The 15,576-nt window shown below is 40.4% G+C and overlaps 1 protein-coding gene across 1 annotated transcript; it reads left to right on the top strand.

The window, feature by feature from the left end:
• Positions 1-5,958: 5,958 nt before the first annotated feature.
• RP1 (RP1 axonemal microtubule associated) lies at positions 5,959-15,357 on the top strand. Its single transcript, XM_024126932.1, has 3 exons — positions 5,959-6,579; positions 7,477-7,651; positions 9,761-15,357. Exons 1-3 carry the CDS (start codon positions 5,959-5,961, stop codon positions 15,355-15,357), a joined length of 6,393 nt encoding a protein of 2,130 aa, XP_023982700.1.
• The last annotated feature ends 219 nt before the right edge of the window (positions 15,358-15,576 follow it).

The following is a 15,576-nucleotide window of genomic DNA, read 5'->3' as shown; positions in this document are numbered from 1 at the left end:
AATTGTTACATTTACAGCCATTTTCATAGAACTACATTGATACCATAATAAGCAAGAGTGCTTACGTTAAAAACAAAGGCTGTTTGTATATTTTGGAGATTAATCCTTTGTCCGTTGCTTCATTTGCAAATATTTTCTCCCATTCTGAGGGTCGTCTTTTTGTCTTGTTTATGGTTTCCTTTGCTGTGCAAAAGCTTTAAAGTTTAAGTAGGTCCCATTTGGTTATTTTTGTTTTTATTTTCATTACTCTAGGAGGTGGGTCATAAAAGATCTTGCTGTGATTTATGTCAAAGAGTGTTTTTCCTATGTTTTCCTCTAAGAGTCTCATAGTGTCCGGTCTTACATTTAGGTCTTTAATCCATTTTGAGTTTATTTTTGTGTATGGTGTTACGTAGTCTCTTTTTTTTTTTATACAAAGTTATTTATTTTTGGCTGCATTGGGTCTTCACTGCTACGCCTTGGCTTTGTCTAGTTGTGGCGAGTGGGGGCTGCTCTTCCTTGCGGTGCACGGGCTTCTCATTGCGGTGGCTTCTCTTGTTGTGGAGCACAGACTCTATGAGCTGGTGTACACACACCAGGAAGTGTGTGTACACACACACACACACACACACACAGTGGAATATTACTCAGCAATAAAAAGGAACAGGTAGTATTCTAATTTCATTCTTTTACATGTAGATGTCCAGTCTCTTATTGAAGAGACTGTATATTCTTGCCTCCTTTGTCATAGATTAGGTGACCATAGGTACGTGGGTTTATCTCTGAGCTTTCTATACTGTACCATTGATCTACATTTCTGTTTTTGTGCCAGTACCATACTGTCTTGATAACTGTAGCTTTGTAGTATAGTCTGAAGTGGGGTGTGTGTGTGTGTGTGTGTGTGTGTGTGTGTGTACACACACACACACACACACAGTGGAATATTACTCAGCAATAAAAAGGAACGAAATTGGGTCATTTGTAGAGATGTGGATGGATCTAGAGTCTGTCATACAGAGTGAAGTAAATCAGAAAGAGAAAAACAAATATATATTAACACATATGTGGAATCTAAACAAATGGTACAGATGAACCTATTTTCAGGGCAGGAATAGAAACGCAGATGTAGAGAATGGATGTGTGGACACGGTGGTGGGGAAGGGGAGGGTGGGATGAATTGGGAGATTAGGTTTGACATAAATACACTACCATGTGTAAAGTAGATAGCTAGTGGGAACCTACTATATAGCACAGGGAGCTCAGCTTGGTGCTCTGTGATGACCTAGATGGGTGGGATTGAGGGGGGAAGGGAGGCCCAAGAGGGAGGAGATACACGTATACATAGAGCCGATACAGTTCATTGTACAGCAGAAACTAACACAACATTGTAAAGCAATTATACTCCAATTAAAAAAAAAACACCTAGAGTTTTAAAAGTAAAGCAACAAAACAAAACAAAAGCAAAAGGCTTAGGTTCTTTTCTTTTTAATGACTACCATGAGTAAATACTGACTCAGACTTGCTTATCAAAGAATGACAAAATGTCATTTTTAGCAGCGTAACAACTTTTTCTCTTTAATAAAAATGAATGAGGACTTAAGGCTGTCTGGGAGGGAAATGCTTATGAATTGGCGAAGTATTTTCTCCTGAGAATGATACTAGGTAAGCAAGGTGCAATGCAAGGGCAGCTAACTAGGAAGATTTCAGAACTGTGGGGCATGCCGGGAACTGGCTTGTTTCTGGCTATGGTCCCTTTAAGGTGAATTCTGTCTGGTGATTAGCATCACCTCGGATTAAATTAATTGGCTGTACTCAATCCCTGAGTGGATACACTAAGAATAAATCCAAAGACATTAGTTTCCTTGCACGAAACAAGCAGGTTACATATCCGGTAACATTTATGGGAATTATTCAAACAACTTAACCCATCTTTTCCTTTATAAGGGAAGTTTCAAGTTCTGGTAAGTACAAAACTATTTAAAATCTTTATTTTGAAAATAATCTATTTTAGCCAGTTTTACTTTATTTTACATATCTAGCCTACATATTTGTGTTCTGTATGTAACCGTTAGAAAAACAATAAATACTGCTAATATTATCTTTACCCAAATATGCAAGAAACCTTCACAATATGCTGATACTAAAGTAGGAGGGAACTTCAGTATCAGGAAATCAAGCAGTTCGAGTGTATTAAAACATGGGTAAAGTTTTGTTTTCTTCTGATTATAAAAGCTCTGTTAACTCTTTAGAGCAATCTGTGCAATACCTTAAGAAGGAGGAAGCTGCTTGTGCTTTAGCAGCGCTGTGGCTGCCGTGTGCTTCTCTTCTGAGCCCTCACCCCCAAGGCCACCCCACAGCGTTATGACCTGTGAGATGAACTACTTTTTCTTGCAGCATCAGATCTCTGAATTGCTATAGAACATTATGAATATACCTCTCTTATGTTTTGTTTTCTACTTCATTTTTCTTTCTGAATTGCTTGAATTCCTACTACATGCTAGAAAAATTAAAAATATCATTAGGACATGATGCACCTGCATCTTGTGAATCCGTCATCTGTTTTGTCAAGTGAGTAGTGGAGAGAAGGTACAGCCCTCTTGGTAGAGGCAACTATTTAGCTCTGAGCAGCACAGATGATTCAGACCAATGAAGGCACGGATCAGCATAACAATGGTTGAACCTAGTGAAACCAAGGGTGTTAAAAAAAAATCCGCTTTATGTTAAAAAGCAATGCAAGTATCCATGACAGGTCCGTGGTCTGACTGTAGGCAATGAAGAGCTTGCAGAGAAGTGGGAAAGATATCGATAGCCAGCGTCAGGCCATTAGAAGAAGATTTCAATATAATTTGGGCTGGAGGCAAGAAACTGTTAACTGGGTCCTTTGCTACCTCTAGGGCAGTGAGTGGTGAGGAAAGTAGAGGGCCTTAAGATCCCAGCTTCCTCGTTTCCCTCAGTCCACCTCCACTTCTCCCTCAGCATAACCTGCTGGGAGAAGAATTAGACCACTTTAAGTACTCAGTTTTTTTGTTCCCTACATAGCCCCTAAGTATCCTACTGCATTATCAGATTTCAGAGGGCAAAGAATAAACCTTATTATCTAAAATGTATGTAAAGAAACATTAAAAAAATTTCCATCCAAATAATTCCGATTAGTCTTTAAAGCTGATTACGAAAGGTGCACTACTAAGACAGGGTAGCCAAAAGTTGCGGAGGCTGGTAGCTCTGTTTCACAAAAGCGGACACCCTCCTGTCAAGGCTGACTGACCGCGTCTGGGCTGCGCTAATCCCTGCCTTCTCCCTGGAGGGCATCCCCCCACTCTGTGCCTCTGGCACCTCAGCTGTACACAGCTCTTCCTCTGGAGGCCGCCACCTCTTCCCACCCTCAGCATCTCTCCTTGATGTTTTCATGGTACCGTGACTCTTCCTCAGTTGTGCTACTGAATTGCTCTGTGATTTTCCCATGGACACTGTAGGACATACATATGATGATGTCAAGGCGAAGGCTGAAACACTCCCTCTGGAATGCATCAACTTTGCACTCTGTTCCGCAGTGATGATACTGTGCACTGTATGCACAGAGATCCTTTTATTCACCCCTAATACTGACTCTTCACCATGCTCTGTGCAATGGCCACCTCACCATAGGCTCTTAAACCTTACCCACACGTATGCAAAATCTCACCACTCTCCAAAACTTCCCCCAGTGACTCCTAGGAGTTCCCAGAGATCCTCTTACATGCAACTAGGACCAGAGGAACTTGCATTTTCACTTTGCTTTTGCTACAGCTTCCTCATCAAGGTGCCTGGCCACTACCCTGCTGCAAGTACTTGTTCTGTAAACGCTCCACTGCTGGGCATATGGCATCTTCCCAGGATGTGGTAACTTTAGCTTCTTCCCTTCATGCATCAGGTTCAAAACCAATGATCAGGACTGGGCAGCAGTGGGATAGGGACAATGGGGGCCATTTCTTCCCTCCAGTTGACCCTATCTTCCATGGTCTCCTTTCTGGTCCCAGCACAAAATCTCCTTTCTCTTATTTTAGCCCAAAACGAAGAATTCAAAACCAAAAAAAACCCCAAAACAAAACCCTTAGCATATCAGCTCACATAACTGTGCTGTCAACATGACGACCAGGTCAACAGCTCTCCACAAATAGTGAGATCCAGGCAGAAAACGACTGGAATTAAAGGCCTCACTATACGCACTTACATATAGATAAATATAATTTCCAAAATTAGGTGAAAAATGTGCCTCAAACATTATTCATGTAAAATATTTTCAAATAAATACTAAGTAAACCAACCTAAAAAGTAGTTAGAGGCAAAGAGTTCTGAAGTCTTGTTTAAATACTGAAGGAATTCATCCCTTTCACAGCGGGTGAGGGCCTGGAGATTCAGGGCACGGCACAGTTTATCAGCTGAGGATGAGGGGAGATTGAGGTTTTGCTGACTCCACTGCAAAGCTGGATTCCCCAGCTCCTGATGCGCATGCCTGCTACAGGTGCCTTTAGTGTCTTAAGTGTTATCATTACTTTAAACTGCTTGGGAAGAGAGAAGGGGAGACACATCTAATTTCTAGGCTCATCTCTGAATGCATTTTCCTAAGTTACATATAAATGAGACTTGTAAATCGTATTGGAGATAAATGAAGAGTCTTAGACAACAGCTTGCAAACATTTAACTAGGTGATTTGGGCCAGATTTATAGCTGATTTATAATGACAGACATGCCTTGTTCATCTCTGTTAATACTGATCATATTTATTTAGTTTGTTCAATTTGTCTTCAAGGCTGCAGGGCATTCTTACTCTGTCAAAAGACACCAATAATTACATTGATTTAAAACAACAGAAAATAGCCACACTATGCTACCAATGAAAAACAAGCCCAGCATCAGATAAACCCTCCCACAAGCTGCTCACTTGTCAGTCAGACTCTGGCCTCACTTGGAAAGTGGAAGAGAAAAACCTCAGTGATTGGTGAAAATGGCTCTCTTAAATTCCCTCCTGAAGTGCTCACTTTAGAACCACTACAGGGAGCAGTAACCAGATTGCACCATTCTAAGCAGCCCATAGTAATGTCATTCATTCTAAAAATATTTGTTTAGTGCAGCGTTTCCCAAAGTAAGATTAGTAGTGTGTTAGATAATTTACCTGCATGTTCTACAATCTGTAATGGAAACATCTTACACTACCTTAACATGGCCCTTATTTAAGGATATATATAATACATTCCTTCTAGAATTTACTATCAGGAGCTAATATCCTCTAGATGAGTTCATTTGATTCCATCCAACAGACAATTTGGACTTTATAAACTTTTCCTGTTTTCTCCCTTTTCTTTAACTGCCAGGACGTGCAGAACTAAATCGATCAGTTGCAAAACTCTCTTTTCTCATTGGATGATGGTTTCTGACTTTTTAACTATTCAACAATACCTGCTAATTTTAAAGATTCACAAAATTTGGCAATGTATAAAAAACACAAACATTATCCATAGCTCTGCCATCAGAGATAACCACCATCAACAATGGGGTGTATATACTTCAGACTTTCTTCTTTTAGTATAATAAATATTGTACACATTGTCAATGGCATAGCATGTGTATTCTATAAGCTGCTTTTTCACTTAGTAATAAATAGGTCATGACCATTTTTCTATGCCAATAAATAAAGCCATGTTCAACGGCTCATAATTTTCCATGGGTGTATACATCATGATTTATCTACCTAGGCCCTTATTAGTGTCTTTAGGTTGTTTTTAATGTTTCAATTATAAATACCCTTACTTAACTGCTGCTTTTATGTCTTATTTTAAGCCCCGAAAGTTATCTTTCAAAATAGATAGGTACAATGAATGAATCAATGAATGAATGAATGAAATTCGAGGAACAGCTATCGGTAGCTGGCTTTAGCATTAGCACCTACTCTTCACGGTGTGAAGATGAATAATTTCCTTCCCTCTCCAGGTCTCAACCAAAATGAGTGAAACTCCTTCCACCAGTTTTTCCATGATTCGTCGGATTTCTTCTGAAGGTCAGGTTCCTTCTCCTCGCCAGTTGGGCGTCACTCAGCCTGTAGTGGCCAAAAGGATCAGCTTCTACAAGAGCGGAGACCCGCAATTTGGCGGCGTCCGGGTGGTGCTGAACCCTCGTTCTTTCAAGACATTGGATGCTCTGCTGGATAACTTGTCGGGGAAGGTGCCTCTACCCTTCGGGGTGAGGAACATCAGCACCCCCCGAGGAAGGCACAGCATCACGTGCCTGGAGGAGCTGGAGGACGGCCAGTCGTACCTGTGCTCCCACGGCAGGAAGATGCAGCCGGTAGACCTGGACAAGGCCCGCCAGCGCCCGCGGCCCTGGCTCAGCAGCCGGGCACTCAGCGCGCACGCGCAGCGCGCACGCGCCGCCGCCGCTCCCGCCGCTCCCGGCATGCTGCGCGCGCCGCGGAGGCTAGTGGTCTTCATGAATGGCGACCCGAAGACGAGGCGCGCAGTCTTCCTGAGCAGGAGGGTCACGCAGAGCTTCGAGGCCTTTCTGCAGCACCTGACGGAAGTCATGCAGCGCCCGGTGACCAAGCTCTACGCCACGGACGGAAGGAAGGTGAGCATCGTGAGGGACGTGATGGCGGCCCCGGGGAAGGAAGGCTTTTCCCGGGCCTGTGCGTGTGCTTGCGTGCCTGCGTGCTCCCTGCTCATGGGAGGGCGCTGGCTCCCCCCGGTGGCCGTTCTTCGTTTCCGGGTCAATGCAACAAGGCTTGGGCCCCGTGGGGCTCTTTTTTTTCCCCTCGCACGCTCAGTTCTCTGAGCCTCGCGTTATAGAATGTGTTGGCACAGAATCTGTCTCGACGATATTTCTTTTTTTTTTTTTTTGTGGTATGCGGGCCTCCCTCTGTTGCGGCCTCTCCCGTTGTGGAGCACAGGCTCGGGACGCGCAGGCTCAGCGGCCATGGCTCACGGGCCCAGCCACTCCGCGGCATGTGGGATCCTCCCAGACCGGGGCGCGAACCCGGTTCCCCTGCATCGGCAGGCGGACGCGCAACCACTGCGCCACCAGGGAAGCCCTCGACGATATTTCTTGAAAAGGCGTGGCCAGTAGTGACATTCTTTTGGGTACAGAAAGCCTTTTCCTGTGACCTGTGTCACTTTCCTGGTCCTGGTGTGTCCGTCAGGCCCTTTCCCAGCTGGATGCTTGGGTGGGGAGGACAGGGGCAGTACTGTGTACTCTTTAAAGGTTTCTTTGGTTATGATGGCAGAAGACCGGTGGGCCTGTGCCAGCTGTGGGCTGAAGACGGGTGTTGGTCTAACACCCCCTTCCCCCCTCCCCTTTGGTTCTTCGGTATTTTGTATACGTCATTTGGTGCCCAGTGAGTGGTGAGTGATTATCACTTTCAAACCCAGGAGGCTGTTGAGTTAATCAGTTATAAACTCACCGTATGGAAAGAACAAAACTTCATGCTGCTCATGTCAGGACCATAACTCTTTGATATTTTCCCCCTAGGTTCCCAGTCTCCAGGCTGTGATCCTGAGCTCTGGAGCTGTGGTGGCAGCAGGAAGGGAGCCATTTAAACCAGGAAATTATGACATCCAAAAGTACTTGCTTCCTGCTAGAGTACCGGGGATAATCTCTCACCGTGTGTACCCCAAGAGAAATGCGAGGTCAGAAAGCAGAAAGAGTAAGTCACTTAAATATATAGTCCTTATTTGTAACCCTGAGTTGTTTTTTTTTTTAATCTCAACAACAAAAATTCATCTTAATTGACCGATTTCCTTCATCACAGAAAAGGAGAGGATCAAAACATTCTAAACTGAAATTTGTTATATTTGTAGCTGGAGAGAGTCGTAGAGATCATCTGATAATTTTTTTAAAAAGATTTTTTGAAGTCAATCAGTCAATGATATATCTGTTTAAATTGATGAGGTTTATTTATTTATTTTTCTGTTTTTGTTTTTGCATCTAATACCTAGATAAAAGATCATAGTGCCACCATTGATTTAGAGAGGAATTCTAAATTCCGTGAAATATGTGTAAGTGACACTCTGGTAGTTGCAGAGTTTTCTCTAAATAATACCATGCAGATCATAGCTGAGCTCAGGTTAGTTGATCGACGTATTTAAAAAAAATCTCTGGAAATTCCCTGGCTGTCCAGTGGCTAGGACTCCACGCTTCCACTGCAGAAGAGGGCACGGGTTCGAACCCTGTCCAGGGAACTAAGATCCTGCATGCCGCACTGTGTGACCAAAAAAAAAAAAAGAAAGAAACCTCTAACTACATACATGCTCTACTTTCTGAAGTTATTCCAGTAAAAATCACAGGCCCTTAAATCCACTTTTTATTTATTAAAAAAAAAAAGGTTCATACAGCCAGTTCATGCTGGTTAACAGTACTCTGGGTTGATAGTTCCTTAGGAGATGCCGTCCAATGAGACGTTATCCTTTGGATAGGGGAGGAGTGCCTCTTGGCACCCAGGAGTGTGGGATAGGCTGTAAATTCCCTTTTTCAGGCAGAGCTGATCTCATTATTCACAGTGCTCAGTATTTTAGCTCCAGGCGAACGTGTTGATTGCCATTTACACTTCCTTTTTAATTTTTATTTTAAGTAAACGTGGAATGATACACATTTTAAGTGGTGTTAATTCCTTTACTTATTGCTAAACTAGGCAGACTCAACTGTTCCTTACTGTTGTTCTTTAGTTATTTCATGGATATACTAAATAGCCAATTGTTCATGTGTCTGTTTCGTTGGCATCAGCTGCCCAATATCTTATGTGCAGGGTAGTGCTAGTTCACCTTGGTCATTTCATCAAAATGATTTTATTGTCTTCTGTCTGATGTGGGTTTCTGAGCATGATTTTTAATGGCTTCAGGGAATCTGAGGGCTTTGTTAAGTTTTACTTTAAAAAATGATGAGTGAGACATTTTCATTTATAATTTTGGTGAAAGTATACTAAAAATAAGAGGAAGTATCTCTAGGCTTATAATTTGAAACTAAAGGTATTTAATTGACGGTAAGCATGTGCACATCTATACAAACTACTAATCTGACTGAGTTTAGAAAGCATGAGTTCCAAGGTTATCTCTAGAGGTACACATTAAAAAAAATACCTAGATATCTGGGTCTTTGACTAGCTCTGTTCTCTTTTGTGACTGATATTAAATTAAATGCACTGATTATACAAAATGAATGCTAAATTAATAATTATTACTAGATTAACCTAGCCTTTAAAATAAATTCTAAAAATGTTTTTACTTTCATAATGGTATAGATATCTCTCTTCGATATACACAGGTAGGAAAATGAATACCACCGTAAATTATTACTTGCTTATATGACTAGGTGAGCAACACTTGGTTAGACCCCAATTTCAGTACTGGTGAACAGAATAAAACAACAAAACCAAATCCCACAAAAATCCCTTTATTTTTGCTAGAATCCTTAGCAATTTCTACTTTATACTTTCCCTTTTAAAATTGCCTTATTAAACTCGTTAAGATTAAAATTCTGTGAATTTCCTCATTGAAGTAGAGTTATAAGTTCTCTTTTAAAGAGTAGTTTGTAGAAATGTACCAGATATTACAGTGAACGAAATTGACCAGTGAATATATAGAGGTGAGAAACTTAATTAACAACATCTTACTATGAAATTTAGAAAATATGGTATTTTTCATACTAATTATTTTTTGTTTTCTTTCTTTGCTGCCTCTTCTATTGGATATTTATAACTTCTCTGTCTTCCACCTTATATTTTGATGTGGGGCATCTTTTACTTTTAAAATCTTGAAAGTGAGCACACATGTACCTTCAAGCCCAAGGTCTCAGATTTATTCTGTTTCTTCTGACAAAATGCAGAATAATGATTGCTACTCAGACCATTCTTTTGCTTCTGAAAATTACTTGGCCTTAGAAAAAAATGATTCTCAGAATTTATTGATATATCCTTCTGAAGATGATGTTGAGAAATCAATTATTTTTAATCAAGATGGTACTATGACAGTTGAGATGAAAGTTCGATTCAAGATAAAAGAGGAGGAGACCATAAAATGGACAACCACTGTCTGTAGAGCTGATCTTTCTAATAATGATGAAAAGAGTGAGATAAGCAGTTTCCCAGGAAGAACAGATGATGGATCATCTGGTTTAAAGATTACAGCATGTTCATTGTCTGCAGATGTCTCACCTCTGGAGAAAGGCAATAATCAAGAGGGCAGCTTGGCAGAGGAGATCAACAGTCCAATGAGAGATCAGGATACTGAAACTTGCAATTCTGCTAGTTGGGAGAATGCTGCTATGGACACAAATGCCACCCAGGGAACTCAGGATCAAGCGAAACATCATTTTTATAGGCCCCCTACACCTGGACCAAGGAGAGTCAGGCAAAAGAAATCTGTGATAGGGAGTGTGACCTTAGTATCTGAAACTGAAGTGCAAGAGAAAATGATTGGGCAGTTTTCCTATAGTGAAGAAAGGAAAGATGGGGAAAACAAATCTGAGTATCACATGTTCACACATTCTTGCAGTAAAATGTCATCAGTATCCAATAGACCAGTACTTGTTCAAGTTGATAACAATGAGCAGGTAGAGTCATCTTTAGAAAGGAAAAAGGAAAGCAGACTGCTCAAATCAAACGCACTAAGCGCTGGTGTTGTAGAAATTACAAGTCAGAAGATGTTAGAGATGTCCCATAATGATGGCTTGCCACAGACTACATCAGAAAACTCAGTTGTGGAGGAAGGTATAGTTGATAGTGTAACAGCAGACAACAAAACTAGTGTCAAGAATTTAAGAACTTATGGTAACAGCCCTTTTTTAGCAGATGCAACTCATTCTTCAGGTAACAACTCTGGAAATGACAAAACTATTTCAGAGACCCCAGCTTCAGTAGGATCGTCTACTGTCACCACAAGAATTGACAAACTAATTAGTGAGTTTTCTCAGTGTGGTTTAACAAAACTTCCAGAAAATGAAAAGCAGATTTCATCATCTATTGCCAGCAAAAAGAAGATGAAATCTCAGCAGCATGTGATAAATTCCAAGCATCAGGGTGGGGAGATTGCAAGGAAAGGAATCCCCAGGAAGAGTAAGAGAATAAACACAAGAGGTAGAATTGCACAGGAAACCATACTGCAAGATTCACGTAGTCCCCTTAAAGGAGAGATATTTTGTGAGAAAGACCTCCATGCAAGTGATATGGTAATTGAATCAAATTATTTTTCTTCCGAAAGTAATAATGCTGTGAATTCCAGGAATCTCCCTAGAAATAAATTAAATACTATTCATAATCCTAAGGTTCAGGGACTTTTAGCCAAAAGAAAATCCAGACCACTAAACAAAGTAAACTTAGGAGGACCTACAAAAAGAGAAATTGGTCGAGGAGAAAAAGTGTTTTCCCATAATGAATTTAGATATTGCAAAAATACTTTTGAAAATGAAAATTTATTTCATATGTTTAACTTTCTTGAGCAGAAACCCAATGCTTTTTGTGGACCACAGGCTCAAGCAGAAATAGCACCTTGGTATTTGAGAGGAACGTCAAAGAAGAGTTTAGTTTCAAAAGTTAATAATTCACACATAACTTTAAGAAGCCAGAAAAAACAAAAAGGTGATAGGTTGAAATCAGATACTATTGTAAGTAAACAACATGTCACAACCAGGGCAAATTCCTTAGCTTCTTTGAAAAAAGCTGTTTTTCCTGAGGCTATTATTCATCATTCAGTTCAAAATTATGTACACAGATGGTTGCAGAACATAAGTTCAGATTCAGCTTTGCAACCTAGACAGTCAGCTCCAATATGCACAAAGGAAAGGAGTGTGGTAGGTTATAACAACAGTTGTTTTCCAAGAAATAATTCCCACAAAAGTTCTGGAAAAGGAAATAATTTTGTCCTGGAAGGTAATAAACATATAACTGAAAATGTCAGTTTGACAGGAGATAATCTAGGGAAAGAGGTTGGTACATCTTTTGACAAAGAAAACAGTGAAGAACTTACCAAAGATCTCTATGGGAGCCAGGCTGAATCTCTGAAGGATGCTTACTTGCTTTCCATCCATGAATATCGTACTTTGTCACAGTCAGCTATTGATGATGCTAATACTAAAAGTCAGGTATCTGCTGAAAAGTCAGGACAAGAGGTAAACCTTGTTTACAAAGACATAAACCTAGCTACAAAAGGGCAAAGTGTAGAGGCTGCCATTCAAGTAGATCTTACGGAAGAGGACACTCCAAAACACCTGTTACCAGTCTGGTTGGTTCGCCAACTGCAAGCTTTAGTTCCTAGTGGTCACAAGACTCAGAATGGAGTTGTTCAAATGCCAGGTTCACTTGCAGATATTCGCTTTCCTTCTCCGATATATAATTCATCTACTAATGTTCTTCTAGCTTGGCTCCTGGTGCTAAACCTAAAGGGAGGTATGAATAGCTTCTGTCGAGGTGATGCTCACAAGACTACCAGCAGAACTTCAGAAATACTTGCGTTGTTGGAGGTTCTGAAGCACATTGCCGTCACAGAGGAAGCAGATGACTTGAAGGCTGCTGTTGCCAGTTTAGTGGAATCAACCACAAATCACTTTGGACTCACTGAGAAAGAACAGGACATGGTTCCAGTAGATCTTTCTGCAAATTGTTCTACACCCAACATTCAGATAGTTCCTAAATGCATTGAAAATGAGAAAACACAGAAAATCTCTTTAGATGGAGGCTGTTCTGCGAGTGAGGACAGTGTCTCTGAAGTCTGTGTTTCAGAGGTGACTTGCTCTCCATGTGAGGTGTGCACTGTGAATAAGACTTATCCTCCAAAAGAGACTTGGGACCTCAGTGATAATTCTTTCCCCAGTGATGGCTGTACCACGGATCAGACCTCCATGAATAAGGCTTGTTTCCTAGGAGAGGTTTCTTCACTTACTGGCACTGTGTCTTCTCATAAGGCTTGTGCTTATGAGGAAAACCGTATCTGTGAGACGGCTTGCCCAGTTGATGAGGCCTACATTCCCATCAAAGTCTTCAATACCAGTGACTTTTTAAATTCCAAAGAAAACACATATACTGATAATTTGGAATTGACCAAAGAGTTAGAAAGAGTTGGTGAAGTTCAGAAAGACCTAAATATTTTGGCAGACCCTGGGTATAAACATAGCTTTAGTATATTGGTGTCACACCAAAATGTCAGTAATTTAAGCCACGGTGGCTTTTTCCAAGATGCAACTGAACCAGAACTTCATAGGAAACATAGTTCTCTAGATGAATTTAAAAATTGTTCATTAAAGAAATTTCAGGATAAAAATGCATATACATCTTTTGATAAGGAAGACTCAAAGACTTCTGAAGAACCAGGCTCAATAACCAACAGCATGACATCAAGTGAAAGAAACATTTCAGAATTGGAATCTTCTGAAGAATTAGAAAACCAGAACACTGATATCTTTAATACAAAGGTAAATTCAGGAGAGCAAGCTACTGAAGAATTGATCCAAAAGGAGTTAGAGGCTAGTAAAAATTTGGAATTGATCAAAGTCTCCAGCAGGAACATTACAGAAGAAGAAGGAAGGAATGGTGTCATTTGTGAGACAATCAGTAGGAGGCTGGCAGCACCACCATCTTTAGTATTTTGCTATGATTCTAAGCAAAATACTGAAAAGCAGCTCATTGAAGGAGAAACTGAAATGAGAGTAAAAAAGATGGTGGAAAGCATGGAAACTGGAAGTTTTGCAGAGTCTCTCCTTAATTTTAAAAATGACTTCAAAAGGTCAGGGACTTCTGATTGGTCAGATTATAGACAAGACAGTGAGAATGAACAGTCATATAAAACATCCAGTGATGGTGGTGAGGATATGGCCCAAGAGAAAGAATATAGTAAAGGATTTGTTAAAAGGACAATAGAAAAACTTTATGGTAAAGCAGAGATTATGAAACCATCTTTTTTTTCTGGGTCTACACACACATCTCAGGTTTGTCCTTATGATTCTGTGGAATTTCGGGGTGCTGGTAAAGTAGGTCTTTATGATTCTGAAGGTCAGCCATTTGGCCCTTCTGAACGGGTATCTAGTAATTCAACTGTGTTGCAGAAATTTCAGGAGGAAAGGCGAGATAAATGTGATTTTAATAATGTGAGGGCCAGTTACTATGGGGAAGACATTGTGGAACATGGTACTGAACAAAATGGTCATAACAGAATTCTCAGAGACATGGAAGAGGGGGTACTGATTGACAAGGGCAAGTGGCTCCTGAAAGAAAATCATTTGCTAAGAGTATCATCTCTTGAAAATTCTGGCATGTGTGGCAATGCAGACACCACATCAGTGGATACTCTACTTGATAATAACAGCAGTGAAGTACTGTATTCACATTTTGGAAATTTGGCCCCAGGCCCAAACATGGCTGAACTGTCCTCGTCAGAATTGGAGGATCTGACTCAACCTCCTGAACTGAGATGCAATTATTTTAACATGCCTCATTGTAGTGACTCGGAGCCTTTTCGCGAGGATTTGCTGGATGTTCAAAATAAAACTCGTTCCCAGGAGAGAATACCAAACCACCATGCAGAAGAGAAGTGTAATCATAGGTCAGAGAGAGTATGCACATCTGTCACTCATGTCTTCACATCTGCTGGTAACAAAGTCCATCCTGTCTCTGGTGATACTATTAAAAACCAGCCATTGCCTGGTAATAATGTAATTCATGGTGCACTTCAGGAAGGTGACTCTTTGGATAAACTCTATAATATTTGTGGTCAACATTGCCCAATACTAACTGTTATTAACCAGCCTGTAAATGAGGAACACCGAGGATTTGCATATTGCAAAGATTCTGATATTGAAAATTCTTTGAGTCTCCAATTATGGATGAAAATACACCCGTGTTTACTACAGTCAAACAAAAACATGTTCAGAGATAAGAACGATAAAGCAAGTAGTAGAAAAGCATTTATTGATAATGCCATTGGCAGTACATTGGATTGGCTTTATTTTAATAGCACATTTGGCTTGATGGATAAAAGGAGAAAATTAAAAAGAATTAACTTCTTGGGCTTAGAGGAAGAAAATAATTTAAATAAGTTTCAATCATATTTAAAGAATTTCTTGCACACGTTTTTGCTAGTTGTGGGTCATGTGAATTCAAATATACAAGACCCTGGAAATCAGACAAATGAAATCTTTGAAGTAGTGGATGAGAATAACAACGTCCTAAATAACAGATTCCAGAACTCAAGAACAAATCTCAACCGAGTAGTAAGAGAAAATAACTATCATTGCTCCTTTGAAACGCTTGGCCAAGCCTGCCTATTTTGCCAAGTTGAGGCATCCTTAGATATCAGCAACAGAAGCACATTAGAAATATTTTATATTTTTGAAGATGAAAATCTTTTCCTTTGGGAAGAGGAAAACTAATTAAATTGAACTGATCTTGAAAGCTGTGATGAACGAGAAGCTCTCTCATTTCAATATCAGCACGGCCTTTCTTCGTGAGAAAGATGAAGCACATGGGATGGATGTGGATTAGATAACCTCTACGAATTTGCCACTTCAAAATGAGCTTACTCTAGAAATCTTGCCACTGGATTATCCAACTTGACTTTCATCATTTCTGTGTTCTTCATTTTTTCAGCA

The sequence above is a fragment of the Physeter macrocephalus genome, chromosome 15, assembly GCF_002837175.3.
Source record: "Physeter macrocephalus isolate SW-GA chromosome 15, ASM283717v5, whole genome shotgun sequence".
Lineage (NCBI taxonomy): Eukaryota > Metazoa > Chordata > Mammalia > Artiodactyla > Physeteridae > Physeter > Physeter macrocephalus.
The sequence above is the reverse complement of the archived record's forward strand: the minus strand, read 5'-3'. Positions and strand labels throughout refer to the sequence as shown.

Coding starts and splice junctions, on each gene's coding strand:
- RP1 (XM_024126932.1), top strand. CDS start 5,959: ATGAGTGAAACTCCTTCCACCAGTTTTTCCATGATTCGTCGGATTTCT. Junction 6,580..7,476: donor ACGCCACGGACGGAAGGAAG/GTGAGCATCGTG, acceptor TTTTCCCCCTAG/GTTCCCAGTCTCCAGGCTGT. Junction 7,652..9,760: donor GAGGTCAGAAAGCAGAAAGA/GTAAGTCACTTA, acceptor AAATCTTGAAAG/TGAGCACACATGTACCTTCA.